At 57.2% G+C, this 19913-nt stretch overlaps 1 protein-coding gene across 1 annotated transcript; it reads left to right on the plus strand.

The window, feature by feature from the left end:
- Window positions 1-14964: 14964 nt before the first annotated feature.
- On the plus strand, window positions 14965-19108 carry NEUROD2 (neuronal differentiation 2). The gene is made up of 2 exons (XM_065897004.1): window positions 14965-15193; window positions 16321-19108. Exon 2 carries the CDS (start codon window positions 16326-16328, stop codon window positions 17472-17474), a length of 1149 nt encoding a protein of 382 aa, XP_065753076.1. The 5' UTR covers window positions 14965-15193; window positions 16321-16325; the 3' UTR covers window positions 17475-19108.
- The last annotated feature ends 805 nt before the right edge of the window (window positions 19109-19913 follow it).

Genomic DNA, 19913 nt, shown 5'->3' on the forward strand with positions numbered 1-19913 from the left:
CCTTTAGGTTCCTCGTGTCTCAAAGCCCACCTTACATGGTACCTGTGACGATTCGAAAAAGTGAAACTAATGAAGTCCCCAGCCCAGTGCAGGGCTCCCCGGTCAGTATTCAATAAAGGTTCCAGCTTCTCTAGAGCGCTAGGAGTGCAGTTCCGAAAATAGCCAGAAGGTGGCGGAGTCGGCCAGTGTTTGGGCTGCTGCGCTGCTGGCACTGCGTGTCTGTACCCGGGCATCACAACCCTGACCTTGGCACCACGGATCTGAGTCAAGCTGGCTGTGTTGGCATGTGGCAGCTGGAAGGGAGGCCCCCGGAAGCCCCTGGAAGCAACCTTAGAGAAGCCAGGGAGCGTTAGCTGGGCTCTCTGGGGCATCTTTCCCTGCCGCTGCTGGTGGGGGGAGGGGGCGGGATGGAGGGCGGGAGGGAGAGACTGGGGATTCCAAGGCCCGCCTCTGGGAAAACCCGTGGACACCGACAGAAGAGGGCAAAGGCACCCTCAGACACCAGGACAGGTGGGCAATCATCTGAGACACTCATTGACACACATTCATTCATTCATCCATCATCCAACCCTTTGCCCATTCAGTAAATTCACATTGGGTGCTTTTTTAAAAATCAACTCTATTGAGTTAGAGTTTATATACAATAAAATGTACCAAGTTTAAATATAAATTTCTATGAAACATTTCCATACAACATGTGACCACTATCAATACAGATATAGAACGTTCTCATCACCCCCAAATGTTCTTTTGCCCCATCCAAGTCAATCTCCCTTCCCCCCTCACTGGGTGTATCATAACTCTTAGCACACTACTTTGAGACATGTCCTACCCACTATCTGTCTTTGCATCATCACCTGCCTGCCATAGTGCCCAGAATACAGTAGCACTACATGCTGTAGAGGGCATGGATTGAGGAATGAATGAATAGATAAATACATGAGTCGTAGAAATTGGCAACGCGTGACGTACATGGAGCATTTACTCTGTGCTGGACACGGGGCCAGGCCTTTTATATGTATTGTCTCATTTAATCCTCATCAGATTCACTCCGTTTTATAGATGGGGCAAATGAGGCTCAGAACTTCTGCCCAGAGCCTGCGTTCAAAGGCAAACCGTCTGACTTCAGAGTTAAGTACAAGATCGCTTGCCTACACAGAACTGGGCTTCTCTCTTGCTCAGAATTGGACCGGGTTTCTCTCTCTCTCAGCCCAGTTTGGACCAGCCTGGGTGGGAAGCAAAAATCAATGTGCGGAGGCTGCCCTCTGGTGGCAGACATGAGTACAGCGGTATCTGTTCCCTCTGGCGCCCCCAGGTGGGATGCTGTTGAGAAGAAGGAGCAGGCCGGCAGCCCACGGCGGGGGCAGCCTCAGCCCCGGGCACCTGGAGACCCCCTGCTCTGGCCACTGCCTGGTGCCCCCCGAGGTGCCAGCTGAGGCTGCCCCCGAAGAACGCCAGCTGCCGGAGCCTGCCGCCTCCCACCCCCTCCACCAGCCTCACACACACTCCAATCCCGGTCCAGTCGGCTGCTTCCATTCCCTGAAGAAGAGGCCCTAAAGTTAAAACAGCTGTTAATTTATAAACCAATTTTTCCGTGACTGCTTAATAAATCGCCAACAGCTGCTCTGTCCCCCCTCCTGCCCAGGCACCCGGCCCCGAGGGCTGCACGGAGAAGCTCGGAGCCGCCAGCCTGTCCCTCCTGCCTCCTTCCCCCAACTCCCCAGCTTGCCCCCAATCTCCCAAGAACTGGACATGTGTGGGGGAAACCCCAATGAAACCCAGCTTCTGTGGGCTTCAGTGGAGTGGAGAGGGGAGGATGATTTTTCTACAGCCCAAAGGCCATCCCTCCCAACGCCCTAAAACCCCCAACCCAGGACTCCCAGGCCCAGAGGGTAGGTGTCAAAGGTTTTCTTAGTCCTGGGGGAGATGAGGTGTTCAGATTCCCTAGAGAAGTTCCCCTGAGCAACTGGGAGGCAAAGGGAACCTGGACTCATCCGCGAGCGCACTGGAATCTCAATTCGCATATCAGGGTGGTCCCCCTGACAGATGCTAACAGACTCACTGACCCTGCTGTTCTCTCAAGGGGGGTGGGAGGTGCTGGGAGGCGGCAAGGAATGCTGGGATAACATCCCCGCTCTGGGGAGATGCCCACACACACTCATCCCCAGGATAGTGAGAGGAGGGATCTGGGCCTCCAGAACATTCACTTTGCCTAACTTCCACTAGCATATAAAAGGCACCAAGAAAATCCACGCGGGGTGGGGGTCTTGTGAACGGCAGACATGAGACATGTTCTTTGCATCTGCACGTTCCAAAGGCACCCGGGGTGAAAGGCCTGCTGCTACTGTGTTCCCTGACTCTGCTGGGCAAGAGTCAATCCAGCCATGCTGGACTTCCCTAGCGGCACAGTGGTTAAGAATACGTCTGCAATGCAGGGGACACAGGTTCGATACCTGGTCCGGGAAGATCCTACATGCTGCGGAGTAAGTAAGCCCGTGTGCCACAACTACTGGACCTGTGCTCTAGAGCCCGTGAGCCATAACTACTGAGCTCGCGAGCCACAACTACTGAAGCCCGTGCGCCTAGAGCCCGTGCTCCGCAACAAGAGAAGCCACCATAATGAGAAGCCCTCACACCAAAATGAAGAGCAGCCCCGGGCTTCCCTGGTGGCACAGTGGTTGGGAGTCCGCCTGCCGATGCAGGGGACACGGGTTCGTGCCCCGGTCCAGGAAGATCCCACATGCCGCGGAGCAGCTAGGCCCGTGAGCCATGGCCGCTGAAGAGTAGCCCCTGCTCGCTGCAACTAGAGAAAGCCCGCGTGCAGTGATGAAGACCCAATGCAGCCAAAAATAAGTAAATAATTTATTTATTTTTAAAGAAAAATCCAGCCATGCCCCTGTAGACACAAGGAGCTCAGTAAGAAACGGGGAACAGTGTGGTAAAGCACACCAGGTCAGAAGTTCAAATCCCGGTCTCCCACCTACTAGCTGTGTGACCTTGGGCAAGTAACTTAACTTCTCTTTCCTTCCTCGGTGACTCCATTTATAAAATAGGGATAATAATTACAGAACTGTTGTGAAAATTAGACAAGCTGAGGCACAAAAAGTGCCTGGCACATCGTAGATGCTTACGGTAATGTGACAGTATTATCTTTCCCATCCCCCTGCTGGAAAGAGCAGAGACTGGATCTCCTAGCTCCCCACAAGTAGCAAATCTTGGGGTGGGGTTGCTCAGGAGAGTTCCACGGGTGGGGGCAGGTAGGTGTTCTGGGGACAAAACCAACCTGGATTTCTGAGTTATATGGTTCTGACTGGGTTCTCTCATTCTGGGCCCTTCTGTTCCCTCCCATTCCTCAAACCCCCAACCTCCTCCTGACTCAGGTAGCCATGGCCTTTCCCCAGCCTGCTTCTTGGAAAAGAAGGAAAAGCTTCCACCTGACTCCAGCTCCTTGGAGCCCCACCTCTCAAGAAGAAAGTTCTCCCCACATTCTGTCTAATTGAATTCCCTTCCATTTCTTCTCTTGTTCTATTAGCTGTCATGACCCTTTCCTGCCCCACACCCAGAGACCTGCTGGCCTCTACTGTCATTCAGGCTGAGCCTGACTCTGCTATATCCTCCCTGTGTGCCCAGAGCAACTTAGTCAACCTCTCTGAGCCTTGGGTTCCCCAGCTCTAGAATGGGGAGAATCCCAGAACCTACCTCCTGGGTTGTCATGAGGGTTGAATGAGACACTACCCATGAAGTTCTTATCCTTAGCATAGGGCCTGGCTCTCAGCCGGTGCTGAGGACATAGTGGTGGAGAGAGAGGTGGTAGAGTGTGGTGGAAAGAACCCGGATGCCAGAACTGGACTGTCTTGGTTCAAATCCCACTCCACTCCTCGCAGCTGAGTGACCTTGGGCAGGTTGCTTAACTGTCTAGTACCCGTGTTTCTCCATCCATAAAAGGGCCTGTGATAGAACCTACGTCGCTGGGGGGTTGTGAGCCATCTAGAATTCTCGGAACAGGTCTCCAGCTAAATAAATGTTTCCCTGAATTAACAGTATTGTGAGTTGCTGTTACTATTATGGGCCCACTAGAGCACTGACTCCCTTTAGGCCTTGCCCCACTAGGGGCTTGTTGATGGCAGAAGGTTGCAGGGTGAGCAGAACCAGACTGGAGACCCGAGTATTGGGCTTCCTGGCTCAGGATAGACTCGCAGGCTCCACATCCTCAGTTTTCCCACCTCTGACATCCCCCTAGACCCTGGCTTGGACTCCGTCAGGAGGCACAACCCTCTACCTCCCTGAGTCAATGCTCCTGCAAACTCTCCAGCCCCCTCCCTATGCCTAGGTCCTGACTACCTCCTAGAAGAAAAAAACCAGGTCCCGGGGGCCCACTCAAGCCTAGGACTTCTCTGCCAGGGTGCCAGCTGGTGCCCATGGAGGCGGTGTTGCAGTTTGATCATGTGGAAAGGGAAAGCTTGGAGGTACCCCTAGCCGTGGTGGCCCCCACCAGAGACGAGACTGGGGCACCGAGGACATCCTGGAGGCTTCCTTCCCCTGGGGACAGGCTGGGGTGAGAGCTAAGCTTGTCTTGTCTGGTGCCTCAGTTTACTCAGCCATCCTGGAGATGGACTCTTCATTTCTGTCTCCCCGGGGCGCCAAAGGCCTTGGCATTGGCCTCTCGCAGCTCCTTGCCCTCTTTCCTTTCTTAAAGAAACCGAGCTCAGCCTCCTCCACCCCGCCCGGATTCTCTCCTTAGAAGCCACCCAGGAGGACCCTTAGCCCGGGAGGGGAGGGGAAGAGCCAACCCCGTGCTGGAGATCGCCTCTGCAGGACGTGGGGCTGCACCTCCAAGCCCGCCCAGGGCCGGGGTCGCCCCGCGCCCCGCGCCCCTGCCCCTTCCCGCCGCCACTGGCCCTTTAAGAGCCTCTCCGCGCGCCGCCGTCCCGGATCAGCCAGAGAGACCATTAAAATTTTATGCAGAATGAAAATGGGCCAGGTCTCCAGCTTCCTCGCTCCCATCCAATGATTTATTACTCGCAAATACCACAGAACTAATTAGTATAGTAATTAATTAATACGCATTTGCATATTTGCATGTGCAATTAGTGCAGTGGAGTGATTACTGGGAGAATGAGGGGCCCTGGATTGTCAGATGTGAGGAGGAAGTGGCCTGGAAAAGAGTTAGTGGGAATGAACTTTGTAGGGAGCGCGAAGGCGGGGAGGGAGGGGGAGGCGAGCGGGGCGAGGCCGGGGGCGCCGGGGCGCTGGGCCACCTCGCGAGGCGCGGAGCGGCTGCGCGGGGCAGCGCGGGTTCCGGGCCGAACCGCGGCCACCGGACGCCGGTCGGGGTCGTGACCTGGGCGCCCCCACCCCACCCGAGGCCCCGCCCCACCCCCGCCGCGTGGCACAGCTCCAAGAGCGCGCCTGATTGTTATGCATTGTGTTTCTTGTTGCGAGCGGAGCCTGGCGGAATGGGGCTGGCACAAGCTGTTTCCCTGCCACGCGGCGGTGGCACCTTAAAGGGGCAGCGTCCGCTTCCCGCCGCCGCCCGGCCGCCCCCACCCCCGCCGCCCTCACCCCCCAGCCCCAGTTGAACACCCTTCCGGGAGGCGACCGGCGGCCCGAGCCGGGCTAGAGGCCAGAGGGCGCGCGCCGAGGCCGCCCAGGAGGTGGCGCGGCCCCAGGGGGCGCGGGGCACGTGCCGAGGGAGCCTGGCAGGCCGGAAGGCAGGCTGTGAGCCGAGACCCAGCGGCCGGGGAGCTCCAGGCCCTCTGCCCGGCACGCGGCGGGGGTGATGAGGAGAGAGCCGGGAGAAAGCCAGGGTGGGAAGGACAAGGAGAAGGAGTGGCAGGGGCCCACTGGGGGCCAGGTGCTTCTTCATAGGACACCGCTTTGCTTCCAGTCTCACAAAGATTCCGTGAGGCAGGGCTCCTTATTCCCATTTTACAGACCGAAAAACAGAATGGGGTGGGCCCCCGCTAGTGATCAAGTAGTAAAGCTAGGTTTCCAGCAGGTCGGTCCATCCTCAAGTGCTCAACGTGGAGCCAAGGGCCAGGGGAAAGAGTGACATTTCCTCAGCGGGCATCAGGGAGGACTTCCTGGTGAAGGAAGCACCTCACTGAGCTTGCAGGGGCGAGGAAGGCACCTCCTGCAGGAGCTGAGGGAAGAGGGATAGAGGGTGGAGAAAACCCAGGTTTGATGTGACTGCCCCTTTCCTTGTGTAGAGAGACACCGCCCCCCCTCCCACCTACCATGAGTAGAACTGCAGAGACCCAGGCCAGGGCACTGACTCCCATTACGTGGGGGCCTGGATAACAGGCAAACCCTTGGCCCAGATCCTCCCAGCGTGCCCTCCTTTCCCTCTCTATTGTAGCGTCTGCTGGTCCCACAGTGTGGAGATAAACCCAGGTTTCAGAGAAGGGAACACTTTGTAAAAGTGAGTAAGAGATTGGACTCAGAGTAAGGCAGAGCTTGGTTCAAATACGGGCTCTGCCACTTACCAGCCATGTGACCCTGACACAGCAACATTTTTTTTTTTTTTTTTTATGCGTTACGCGGGCCTCTCACTGTTGTGGCCTCTCCCGTTGCGGAGGACAGGCTCTGGACGCGCAGGCTCAGCGGCCATGGCTCACGGGCCCAGCCGCTCCGCGGCATGTGGGATCTTCCCAGACCGGGGCACGAACCCGTGTCCCCTGCATCGGCAGGCGGACTCTCAACCACTGCGCCACCAGGGAAGCCCACAGCAACATTTTTAAAAAAATAAATTTATTTATTTTGGGCTGCGTTGGGTCTTCGTTGCTGCCTGCGGGCTTTCTCCAGTTGCGGAGAGCAGGGGCTACTCTTAGTTGTGGCATGTGGGCTTCTCATTGCGGTGGCTTCTTTTTTGCGGAGCACGCGCTCTAGGTGCACGGGTTCACCTAGTTGTGGCTTACTCCGTGGCATATGGGAATCTTCCCGGACCAGGGTTCGAACCCACGTCCCCTGCATTGGCAGACAGATTCTTAACTACTGTACCACCAGGGAAGTCTGACACAGCAACCTTAACCTCAACCTCTCTGTTCTTCAGCATCTAGTCTTTAAGTGGAGGTAACAGTAATCCCACATCTGAGGTCATGGTGAGAATGAAATAAGATTGTGTGTGTGAGGTCAGGGCCTGGCACAGATAACACTGCCACTGTCATTATTTCACTATTATGGATTACAAAACATTAAAGTATTACAGAGAGCTCTGAGGTCCCAGGGACGGGAGGACCCCAAAGCAGTAATCAGGGTCCTCGTTTCTAGTCCCAGCTCTGTCACCACTTATTGTGTGAAACAAAGAATGTTGCTTCTCCTCTCTGTGCTGTGGTTTCCTTATCTGTAAGACGGGGCATTGGGCCATGAGGCTCCTACCCCTAGACTGTTCCCTTCCCTCCCCGTGCCCCCCTGATGCCACAGGGCACTGAACCAGGGAAGTAAAGGCTAAGTCTCATTCACACTGTGTTGGGCTCCAGTCTCCCAGGGGCTAAGCCAAGAGGTATCTGGTTAAATTGTGACCTCCTGCCCCGCATGCACACCTCCGCCCCCACCCCCATGCACAGCCCTTTAAGGCTGTCCTCCTGTGAACACCAGCACCACTGCAGCTGTGGGTCCTCTGTGCCCACTGCCAGCCTCAGGTGCCCCATGCTCTGTTACTGGGCTCAAGGGAGGCATCAGAGAACTGTCTGGTACTAGGTACCCAGAAGTCCCCAGCCCAGATCCTTGGTGCTGATTTCCAGAGGAGGAAATCAGGACATGCCCAAGTCATGGGCAAGTTCAAGGCAGAGCCTGCCTGGAGGAAAGAAACCTGGAATGCACACCCGTCCTGTGCTCTTCCCACTGCCTTGCACTGCCCCATCAGGCGCCCACTTTCTGCCATCAATCAGGACTTAACCACTCCAAGCGCACTTCATAATCACTGTCCTTTTGGTCCTCCCATCAGTGCTGAGAGAGACAGCAGGTGGACAAGTGGCACTAGTCCCATTTTACAGATGAGGAAGCAGAAGTTTACATGATTTAACAAAGGTTGAGACCCTGCTAAGTCTGGTGTTCTTTTGACCAGCTCGAGCTCCCTCTTCCACTGACTGCCCTCCTCTGCAGACCCGTGGAGGGGCAGGGGCAGGACATCCCGACTGCTCACTTGGAAAACTGACAAGAAAGGCAGAACAAAGATGCAGCGATGGACAGAGCTTCAGAAACAGTTTTGTATTTAATTATTTATTTATTTCTATACTTTTGGCCGCATTGGGTCTTCGTTGCTGCATGTGGGCTTTCTCTAGTTGCGGCAGGTGGGGGCTACTCCTCGTTGCGGTGCGCGGGCTTCTCATTGCAATATCTTCTCGTGCTGCGGAGCACAGGCTCTAGGCACGCGGCATTCAGTAGTTGTGGCACGTGGGCTCTAGAACGCAGACTCGGTAGTTGTGGCGCAGGGGCTTAGTTGCTCCGCGGCATGTGGGATCTTCCCGGATCAGGGCTCGAACCCGTGTCCCCTGCGTTGGCAGGCGGATTCTTAACCACTGCGCCATCAGAGAAGTCCCAAAGTTTTTTTTTTTTGTTGTTGTTGTTGTTGGTGGTGTTGGTGGTGTTGGTGGTGGTGGTGGTGGTGGTGGTGGTGGTGGTGGTGGTGGCGGTGGGTTTTTTTTTAAGTTGGTCAGGGATCGGAGGCAAAACCAGCCGTACCTGGATGAGGCAGTTGCTGAGGCAGCACTTCCACATTTGTTAGCTCATTTGATGCTTAGCAGGCATCTTATTGTAATTATCACGCCCATTTTACAGGGGGGAAGGTTGAGGTTCCATGTCAGTGCGGGGATTGGTAGGGAGGCTGAGGGGAAAGGAGGAGGAGCTTCCCCTAGGCGGGTGTCCCGCCCTGGCTGCAGCCTCCAGTTTCTGGGCAGTGGCAGGACGGACCTTTGTCACCACGACCACTTATTGCAGATACTGTATGTGCCAGGCTCTGGGACCAGTTCCTGCCTTCCAGGTGGGAGAGACCCATGAGGCAAAGGTCATGGCCTGTGCCTCCGTAGAGGTGTGCAGAAGGCATTAGGGAAGTCTGGGGAGAGCATCTAACCCAGAGAGACTTCCTGGAGGAGGTGATGCTTAGGCTTAAAAGGTGAAGAAAGTGGAGAGGGTGCTCCAAGCAGAGGGGACAGCCTGAGCAAGGGCTCATAGGCATGAGGCTCGTGAAAGCTGAAGGAGTTTAGAGTGGCTGAGGGGCAGAGTTCAAGGCGGGGACAAGCGTGGAGAGAGAGCTGCATAGCAGCCAGACCAGGGTGTCCCTAAGGAGCATGGCCTAATCCTCGGGGTGATGGGGAGCCACTGAAGGTGCCTGAGTAGGGGAATGTCACGTTCAGATTTGACTTTTCAACAGGATGAACAGCCTCGGTCCTATGCGGGAAGCCAGAGGAGCAAGGGCCTGTGGGAAGTCAGAGCTTCCCAGGGGAACAGAGCCTGGGCCAGGTCCATAAGTCAGAAGGGTTGAGACCTTGGGGGGTGGCTTTGGGGAGTAGCATCAGCAAAGAAGAAATGGCAGTGGGAGTGGGACTCAGCTGTGTCCCTGGACCTCATCTCCCCTCCCCTCGGGGAGTTGCCTTTACCCCATGCAGGGAAGGTGTTGGGTAGGGAGAGAAAGGAGAGGGGCTCTAAGCCTGCTGAGAGGTGTGAGGTCCAAGAAGGGGGTCTACAGCTGGGCAGGAACCACCCTGGAACGGGAGGCATTTTGGGCCTCACGTGGCCTCAGAATCTGAGCTTCGTGCCCAGGGAATGGGGGTCGGGCACTCCCAGGCTCAGTCTCCATGCCCTGAACCCTCTCTCTGAAAGCTACTTTGAGGGGAACCTGTGACCCCCGCATCCCAAGTCCTCCTCCCCACACTGAAATTGGTAAAAAAAAAAAAAAAAAAGGCAGGAGGGGGAGTCTGGGGGCTCAGGGATTGACCCGGGGCCTTGGACCTGACTGCTTTAGAAGAGTCTCTGGAGAAAGGCTCCAGTACCCCAAACCCTATAAATCAGCCAGGCATTAATGCAAGGAGCATTTATTGAGCACCAACTCTATACAACCTATTTGAAGCCCCGGACTACTGAGATATAAGGTAAGTAGCCACCACAGTCAAGTCAGCTAGACATGGGTAAATGGTTTCTCCTAACAGAGGGTGGTAAGTACTGAAGCTGCCTGGGGAGATCAGGGAAGGCTGCCAGGAGGAGATGTCCAACCAGGAACACCTCTTGGTGAGGAATGAGAATGAGTTTGATGAAAAAAGGACTCAGAGGCCAGAGCCTGTCAGGGAAGGAGCTCTTTTCAGAAGAACAGGGCTCAGAAGCCGGAAGTCAAAGGTTATGGGGCAGAGGTCACTGTACTTTTGGAGCAAAGGACCAATCCCAAGGGTGCTGAATTTGCTGGAGGATTAGTGGGCCTCCTCCGTCGGCCTTTGTCCCAGGTTAGGGGGGTCTGACCCGTGACTCTCAGCTCACGCCTGGAGCGTAGGGCACGTGCCCACCTATCTTTGCGTGGCGCCTAGGCCCAGAGCGGGAGCCCAGGGCGCAGGCAAAGGAAGTCGAAGAGAATCCTGGTAGCGAGCTCTGGGGGTCAGGCCAGGAGGTCAGCACAGAGGAGGCGGGCTACACCTCACTGGTCCTCCCCCCTCCCCCTCCCCCTCCCCGGTGGCACCACAAGGCACGCAGCCGCATATCACCCGTGCCAGCCCTCACCTCCCGGCAACGTCGCCGCATTCTCAGCCACGCCATCTGGCGTGCCCGCCGCTCCCCAGAACACTGCAGCGGGTGGGGGGAGGGGGCAGTGGGGCAGGTGCCCACCCCAGAGCCAGGAAGAGGCGGCAGGTCCCCTCCCCCAACGTCCTTTTGGACTTGAGGTGGGCAGGGGGCTGGGGAAGAGGGCGGCAGGTGCTCTGATACTTCAGGAGGAAGCTTCGAGCATCCGAATTGATGGAAGAGTCGCCGTCTGGGCAGCGCCAGCCGCCCCCTCCCCTCCCTCCTTCCCCACAGCACAGCCGATGCCCGGAGCACCGGCCCTCAGAGGATCCCCACATTCCTGCCCTTCCCCTCAAATCAGAGGTGGGGGCGAGCAGAGCAGACCGCCGCCTCCTCGCCCTGCTCCTGTCCTCGTGCTTCACCCGCCTGCCCACCTCAGCCGGGGAGGCCCCGGGAGACGGAGTTAGAGGGCGGCGGCCGGGGAATGGACGCCTGGGTTCTGGTCCACCTGCCCCTCGTGGTCTGGCACTATGGTGGGAAATGAAATCTCTTTCTCCGGCACAATTGCCCCCAGCAGTCTTATTTGGAGCATGGCGCTGCTGCTGGTGGTGGTGGCGTCTGGCTAGGTGTCCTTTCTGGGTGTCAGAACGGAACGCGGGTTTACAGATTTGTGTGTGTGTGGTGTGTGTTTTTTTTTTTTTTTTTGGTTTTTGGTTCTGTTTGGGGTTTTTTTTTGGTGAGAGCAGTTTTATAGAACATTCTCCTGTCCTCTGAGCAAGATTACCTAGACTGCTCAGGAATGACCTATCCCTTCCCTCCCTCTCCCCTCTGCACCCCCAATGCTCCCCCACAGGACCTACGCCCGCACAAAATGGCTGCCACCCCTGTGAGGCAGCCATTTTAGGTGCCCAGACTGTGGCCTCCCCTGGGACGGGGCTATGTCTCCATGGGAACCTCAGACCCTCAGCTCCCAGCTCCCTGGATGGGAGTGGGCAGCAGAAATGGGAGTCTTTCCGACCTGGCTGAGGTGCCCAGCCTTCTCCTTTCCCTCTCAGAGACCCAGAGGGGACCAGGCCCCTCACCACCTCCCTTCCCCCAATGCCAGGGGGAGGAACAGATGGCATCTCTGGGTGTCCTTCTCCTTCCGTCTCCTTCCTTCCATTTCTGGCTCTTTCTGTCTCTCCATCACTGCATCTCTGCATCTCTGGATGCACAGAGAGGAGCACAGACGTCCCTGTATGTTCATGCTTGTGCATGTGTATGTGGACACGTGTGTGCTATACCTCTTTCAAGCCCATGTCTAAGGCGGGCCCATCCCACACCTCCCTCTGTTCCAATTTTCACGTTTTTTTTTTTTTATTGTATCTTCTAAAAAAAAGTTGAAATGTGTCGAGTGAGAAAAACTTGTTCCATTTTTCTGAAGGAAGAAAAGACAGGGGCAGCAAACAGACTGAGAGGGCTGAAGTTCTCCATACCCCAAGGTATATCCCCCTGACCCCTCAGGCCTCTTTCTCCGGGGGTCTGAAAGGAGCTGAGGTCATTCCTGACAGGAGACAGGCCAGGGATGGAAGAGCCTCTGAAGGGCTCCCCTATGCTGAGGAGGTCTGCCTCCTGCCTGGAGCAGAAAGCAGAGCTGGTAGGGACCTGTGAGGCTTAACCCAGGCCCCAGTGTCCAAAGGAGAGGGTAGGGGGTATCTTTCGACCCCAAGGAAGCATTAATTCACTTACTCATCCATTCATTCAACAAAAACTCAGTTCTCATGTAGACAAAGCATTCTGAATGTGTATGTGCCGGGGGTATGTGCAAGAAACCAATAGCATAAAGCATGTTACAGTTTACAAAGTGCTTTAATAAAAAGGAGAGTGGACATTTATTGAAGGCGCACTCTATTGCTAGCCCTGTGCTAAACTCAATACATGTACTACCCCATTTAGTGCTAACAACAGCCCTATGAGGTGTAGGATAATTGTCCCCATTTTACAGATGGGAAAATCAAGACTGAGAGCTGTTATGTAACTTGCTCAAGGCATTCAGCATTCTTTAGAGCTGGTAAGTAGGGTGGCCAGGAATCAGAGCCCAAAGCATGTGCATGTAATCAAAATACCATGTGACTGGGGGGCTCAAGAAGGGCCATGTGTCAGGATTGAAGACCCCCACCCTCTGTAAAGGGACAGGAAAGCCTTTGAGGCTGTGCCCAAACATGGACAAAGGCCTGGCCAGCACCCCTGAGTCTCTGCCCCACCTGAGGCGTATCCTTTGGCCCCTCTCTCTGCCATGCCCAGAGTGCCCCAGACAATCTGCCAGACCATGGGTGGGAGCCTACCTTCCCAGAACCAGGATGTATGAGTGGAGGAAAGCTTACCATTGGTTTCTCATCCTTGGAGGCCCCTGAGGCAGACTGTGTGACTGTAGAAGGAGCACTGAGCTGGGAGTCAAGTTCCTGGGTTCTAGACCAAGTTCTGCTCTCCACTGTGTGGTCCTGGGCAAGTCAGTTCCCCTCTATGGGCCTCTGCAGGAGGAATATTTGAGGTGCCTTTCGGTACCTGGTCCTGGCTTACACAGTGCCAGCCCCCCTTCTCCAAGGCCTCCTTGGCCATCATGCGTACCTCTGTTTAGAACCTAATTCATTCTACCAGGCATCAGATCAGTGTCTTACCAGCCCGAGACCCCTTCTGGAGGTCCTAGAGGGAGAAAACTGCTCCTGTCCAGATTGAGGGTGAAACCCCCGTCTTTGTACCACCCAGTGCGTAGCACGTGGTTGCCTCCAAAGTGCACGTGGTTAAAGTATTATTGAAGTTGTCTAAGCATATGGACGCTGGAGGGTGGGGAGGGGTAGGAAACGTAGGTCTGAAACACACGAATGCCTGAATAAAGCTGTAGACAAGGGTCTCTCTACACCTGGTTGTGATTACCTGCTTACACACATGAATCTATCGGAGTAGGGGTGTGTATCCATTTTCTGCGCCACAGAGTGAGGAACACGTGTGTGTGTGTGTGTGTGTGCACGCACGTGTGTGTGTCTAAAGCAACCTCCCTCAACTCGTGCCATTTCCATCTGTGTCTGGCCCAGGGAGAGGGTTGAAAGGTGAGCTGTAAGATAAAACAGCAATTTCCTACCTTCCTTATCAAGACACCTGTCTGACCTACCTCCCCCTGGTCACTCTCAAGACTGCTGGAGTTGGCTTCAGTACTTGCAGTATTTTTTTGCAGGGGGAGGAGAATGCTTGAGCCTCTTCCAGGAACTTTAGGCAATTCCCAGCTCAGCCCCCTCCTCCCTTAAATAAGCAAGTCAGAGGACAGGAGACAAAGCCACTGGTGGGATGGTCACTTGTCTAGCAGGGGGAAAGTATGTTAGGCAGGGAAGGGGGGGAGAGGAGGGAGAAGTTTCTGGGTTAGGAATCCAGACTGAGCCCTCTCCCACACCCCCAGATGGTGGGTGCATTGGCTCATCCCAAGGGTTCCTTTCCATTCCCAACCCAACCTACATATACCCCTAAACACCCAAGGAAATCTTTCCCATCAGCTGACGCCACTGATACACACACATGTCCCCACAGACACACACACGCCCATGCAAAGGCACAGACATCCAGGCAAGTCTTTCCTTTCCTCTGTCTTTCCCTTGGTTTGAATTGCGTTCAGCCACATATGTTGTGTGTGCGTGAGGGTGGGTGGGGGAGGGGCAGACAGGGATGAGGGATGGCACGGTGCCAACATCTACCTATGGGGCTTAGGCCAGGAACGTCCCCCACGCCCACCCTGGGAGGGGGCCTCAGCTGTCCCTTTGTGACCGAGGGGATCCTCCTGGGGGTCGGGGTGGAGTGGGGTGGAGGCAAACATAGAGGTCCCTCCTCCAGAGCCGAGGGTCTGGTCCCTGACCCACCTTTGGGGGCCTGCAAGGGAGGAAGTGGACAGAACAGGGCCCTGGAGGGAGCATAGAATTGGGGACATCAAAACCCCCCAAGTTCCAGCCTTGCCACCCCATTGTTCCCTTGTGGGGGACTCTATATCCAAGGGGGGCAACTCCTCCTACCACCCTCTCAATCCCTGCTTTCCCTGCGTTGGGCGGGGAGGGGAGGGAGGCAGAGATATTTATTTATTTCCTTTATTTATTTAATTTTTTTTTTTTTTTTTTTTTTTTGGAGTAGAGAGTGACAGATGGCGGCGGGTCCCGGGGGAGCCGGCTCTCCCCCAATGCAGACGCATGCCAATCACCGTCTCTCATGTGATAGCTGCTGCCCGTGACGTGCCAAGCCCATATGGCCTGGCATAGAGGCTGGTACCCCGCCTGGTAGAGATGCCACACTCGCTCCGCGGTTCGCATGGCGCTCTGAAGACGCCGGCGCCTGCCGCCTTGAGGAGCCGCTGCCCCCGCTCCCTGAAGATGGGGGAACAATGAAATAAGCAAGAAGATTCCTCTTCTCCCCCCTCTCTCTCTTGCCCCCCTCCCCCCCCTCCCCTCCCCTCTCCCCTTGACTCCTTTCCGAGGTAAGTTGTCCGAAAGGCAGCTAGATCTGACCCGCCGCTTGGGGGGTGGGGGGCAGCGTCTTCGGCCGACAGGAGGGTCCCTAAATCCCCCCTTCCCGGGACGATGCCCCCTAATGAGGTGGGCATCGGAGGCGCCCAGGGTTCCCTCTCCCCTAGGGGCTGCAGCTCAGTGGGCTGCGGAGGGAGGCGTCTCTGCCTGCGATGGGCTTGGGGAGGAGGGGGAAAGCAGGGTCATGGGGGGGCGTGAAGAGGCTGAGATGGGAACCCCCCCCATGGTTGTCCCGGAGGAACCTTCGACCTTTCCCTACCACCGAAAAAAAAGAGAGAGAGAGAGAGAAGGAAACAAACAAATTTGGATTTTTTCCCATCAATCCCGAAATACAACGAGATCTGAAGAGCCGTGTGGGAGGGAGGCAGTTTAAAGGGGGGAAGGGGGTCCCTGACCGCAGGGGAGACGGACGGGGCTCGCTTCTCTCAGTCTCCTCCCCACGCCCGGCTTTCTCAGTCCTCGCCGCCCCGAGCCGGCTCCGGGAGCTGGGGACGCCCGGCTGGAGGAGACGATCCTCCCGCCTCTGGAACTGGGGCTGCGGGGGTGGGGGCCGAGCCGAGGGCGGCGCGCGGCCAAGTTGCAAATTGGATTAGGGAGTGTGGGGGTGAGAGCCACGGGAGGGCGGGGGAGCCGGGCGGCGGGGCCCGGGCCGCCGGAGCCGCCGAGCGGGGCAGCTGCCCCACCGCGGCCGCCCAGCCTTCCTCCACCGCCGGGAGAGAAGAGGCTTCCTGGCGATCGCGCCGCCTCCCCCCGGCGAAAGATCTGCTCCCTAAAGCCCCTGTTCTGTCCCCGACCACACCCGGAGAGGACCGGCGCGGGGAGCGGCCCCTCGTTCAGGCGAGGGGTGGAGCCGGGGCCCAGCGCCGGAGAAAGGGCCTGTGCCGAGACCCCGGGCGGGCGGCGGGGCTGGGCTGGGCTGGCTCGGGGTGGGGCAAGCGGAGGAGGTGGGCACCCAGGGCCCCCCGGGCGGGAACCCGCACCGGACTCGGGGGTGGAGGCGGGTTACGGGGGTCGGGATGACCCCAGCGCTCCCCTAACTCTGTGCTCTCTCCTCTTCCCGCCCCCCGGGCGCCCTCAGGCACCATGCTGACCCGCCTGTTCAGCGAGCCCGGTCTCCTCTCGGACGTGCCCAAGTTCGCCAGCTGGGGCGACGGCGACGACGACGAGCCGAGAAGCGACAAGGGCGAGGCGCCGCCGCCACCTCCGCCTCCGCCGGGGCCCGGGGCTCCGGGGCCCGCCCGGGCCGCCAAGCCCGTCCCTCTCCGTGCTGACGAGGTGCCGGAGGCCGCGCTGGCCGAGGTCAAGGAGGAAGGCGAGCTGGGGGGCGAGGAGGAGGAGGAAGAGGAGGAAGAGGAAGGGCTGGACGAGGCAGAGGGCGAGCGGCCCAAGAAGCGCGGGCCCAAGAAGCGCAAGATGACCAAGGCGCGCCTGGAGCGCTCCAAGCTGCGGCGGCAGAAGGCGAACGCTCGGGAGCGCAACCGCATGCACGACCTGAACGCGGCGCTGGACAACCTGCGGAAGGTGGTGCCCTGCTACTCCAAGACGCAGAAGCTGTCCAAGATCGAGACGCTGCGCCTCGCCAAGAACTACATCTGGGCGCTCTCTGAGATTCTGCGCTCGGGCAAGCGACCCGACCTGGTGTCCTACGTGCAGACGCTGTGCAAGGGCCTGTCGCAGCCCACCACCAACCTGGTGGCCGGCTGCCTGCAGCTCAACTCGCGCAACTTCCTCACTGAGCAGGGCGCCGACGGCACGGGCCGCTTCCACGGCTCCGGCGGCCCATTCGCCATGCACCCCTACCCGTACCCGTGCTCGCGCCTGGCGGGCGCACAGTGCCAGGCGGCGGGCGGCCTGGGCAGCGGCGCGGCGCACGCCCTGCGGACCCACGGCTACTGCGCCGCCTACGAGACGCTGTACGCGGCGGCTGGCGGCGGCGGTGCGAGCCCGGACTACAACAGCTCCGAGTACGAGGGCCCGCTCAGCCCCCCGCTCTGTCTCAATGGCAACTTCTCGCTCAAGCAGGACTCGTCGCCCGACCACGAGAAGAGCTACCATTACTCTATGCACTACTCGGCGCTGCCCGGCTCGCGGCCCACGGGCCACGGGCTGGTCTTCGGCTCGTCGGCTGTGCGCGGGGGCGTCCACTCGGAGAATCTCTTGTCTTACGATATGCACCTTCACCACGACCGGGGCCCCGTGTACGAGGAGCTCAATGCGTTTTTCCATAACTGAGACCTCGCGCCCGCCCCTTTCTTTTTCTTTTGCCTTTGCCCGCACCCCTGCCCCTAGGCCCCTCGAGCGCAGGGGCACCCCACCTACTCCGGCGCGGGGCGCGGGGAGCGGGCTGCCGGTCGTGCCGCTCTCCTAGGCAGCGCGGTCCTCTTACCTGTGGGTGGCCCGTCCCAGGGGCCTCGCTTCCCCCAGGGGACTGCCTTCTCTCTCCCCAAGGGGTTCCCTCCTCCTCTTTCCCAGGGAGTACTTCTACAGGGACCCCTCTTTGGGCACTCCCTGGAGATCCCCCCCCCCACCAATTCCCAATCCCTGCACTTAGGTTTTCTCTTCCCCTTTCCCCCTGCAGGCCCAAAGGCTTTGGTAAGGGGGCAGCTGAGCTGTGGGATACTGTTCTCCCCCTATTATTATTATTATTACTAGAACAGACACCGAGCTGCCGGGCGCCCCCTCTTTCTTGAAGAGGGCAGAAGTCAGGGCACGGAGCCTGGACCTGGAAGCCCTCATCATCCCTAACCCCTAGTCTAAGCGTTTTGTGATTTTAATTTTGGCGGGAGGGAATGTGGATTGAAGGAAAGAGAGAGGCCAAGACAATTTGTAACTAGAATCCATTTTTCCCTTTTCCCTTTTTTAAACAAACAAACAAACATACAAAAAAAAAAAAAAAAAAGCTAAGAGGCGACGGAGGCCGAACGCAGAGTCCGGATCGGAGAGAAAACGCAGTAAGAACTTTTAGAAGCAATAAAAGGCAAAAAATACTACTACCAATAATAAAAAGACACAAATATCTATGCAAGGAGGTTCTGACTGAGCCTAGCGGCCCGGCCCGGCCCCGGGATGCTCCCCACCCCCCCGGCCCGCGGGCCGCGCCGCCCAAGCGCGGATCTGTGCACTTTGGTGAAGTGGGGGCCGGCGCTGCCCCTCCCCTCCCCAGGTTCTTACAATCAGTGACTCGGAGATTTGGGGCCCCAGTGCCACTGCCCTCCCCCGCCCCGTCCCCGCTGTGCGTCCTGCTGTTTTTTAAAAATCTGTTTCCAAATTTGTATGGAATGGCAAACTGTTGGGGGGGTCGGTTTGGGGAGGGAGGGTTTGCATGGAAGACACACACGCACACCACACCGCACGCACACGCAGCCCCGGCGCGGGCGTCCGGGGACAGAGAGAGGAGAGCTCACCGCACACCCCACCTCCCCGCAGGCAACTCTGTCCTTTCCCGGGACGAGGGAGGAGACCGAGAACTGGAGGCAGCCCCACCCCTGCCCGACTGTGCCTCGGTGGGCGCCAGATGCCCAGCGATTTCCAGTGTCTGGAGAGGGGGTTTTTGTCCGAGACATCCTCTTGGCTCTGGTTGGCAGGTGGGCAGGGAGAGGGCTGAGGGCTCCTTCTGGAGATTTCCCAAAAAAGGGGGCAAAAGGAGAACCTCTTCCCACCGGAGGCAGGAGATCAGGCATCCAAACACACTCTGCAAAGATGCAAACCCACAGGCCACACACCCACACACTCACCCACACACTCACACGCAATTTTACCTTCCTCTTGTAGTGAAGATGAAACTCCCGTCGGACACCCGAAGTGCATTGCGTGTTTCTGTTCAGTTTAATGACGATTAATAAATATTTATGTAAATGAGATGCAAAGCCGGACCGGTTTCTCACGGTGGCCTCATTTCATTCGGGGGATTGAGCTGGGACTCCGGGTGATGGAGAAACAGAGTCAAGTGACTGTGCAGTGGCCATGTAGAGGGACCCTGGGCATTCCTGGGTAGGATTCCCACACTAAACCCCCTCCCACCCACCCACTGGGCACCGAAACAGCTATACTTCTGCCCCTCCCAGACCTTACACAGACTCACACACGCCCCCAGCACAAAGCATTGCAGTAATCTCATTACTCTCCTTCAGTTCCCAAACATGCACACGCACCTCTTTCGAAAACAAAATATCTTTTCATCACTGAAAAATGACCGAGTTGGGAGCAGTCGGTCATTTTACAACCCTCTGCTCACTGCTGCAGAAAACAAGTGTGTAGAAATGAAGAGACAACCATTTGAGCCAGACAGGGGTGTTTTAAAATAAAAAAACAAAAAACTATAAAGTTATGAGGATGAAATATTAATGGGAGAAGTCTTTTCAGTCTTAAATTTGCAATTTCAGTGGACTCAAGGGAATCAGCCTTTTTCAGCCTCAGGAACTCTGAAATTTGTAGGGGTGTTGATGAAGTTGGAGGAACACCCCAGAGTTCTATGAGGGGACCTGAGTCTAGGAGTCCACCAGGTAGACAGAGTGGAGCTTGACCTAGCCACAGGCTTCCCCTGACAGGGCCTCGAGAAGCCCTGTGGTCTACACAGGGACAATCCCCTTCCTGCCTGGTGCAGCTCCCGGTAGAAGGAAGCCCTCAACTTAGGCAGACGGAGGAAGGGCGCCTCGGAGGAGCCTTCGGCCC

This window comes from Phocoena phocoena, chromosome 19 (assembly GCF_963924675.1).
Source record: "Phocoena phocoena chromosome 19, mPhoPho1.1, whole genome shotgun sequence".
Taxonomy (NCBI): domain Eukaryota; kingdom Metazoa; phylum Chordata; class Mammalia; order Artiodactyla; family Phocoenidae; genus Phocoena; species Phocoena phocoena.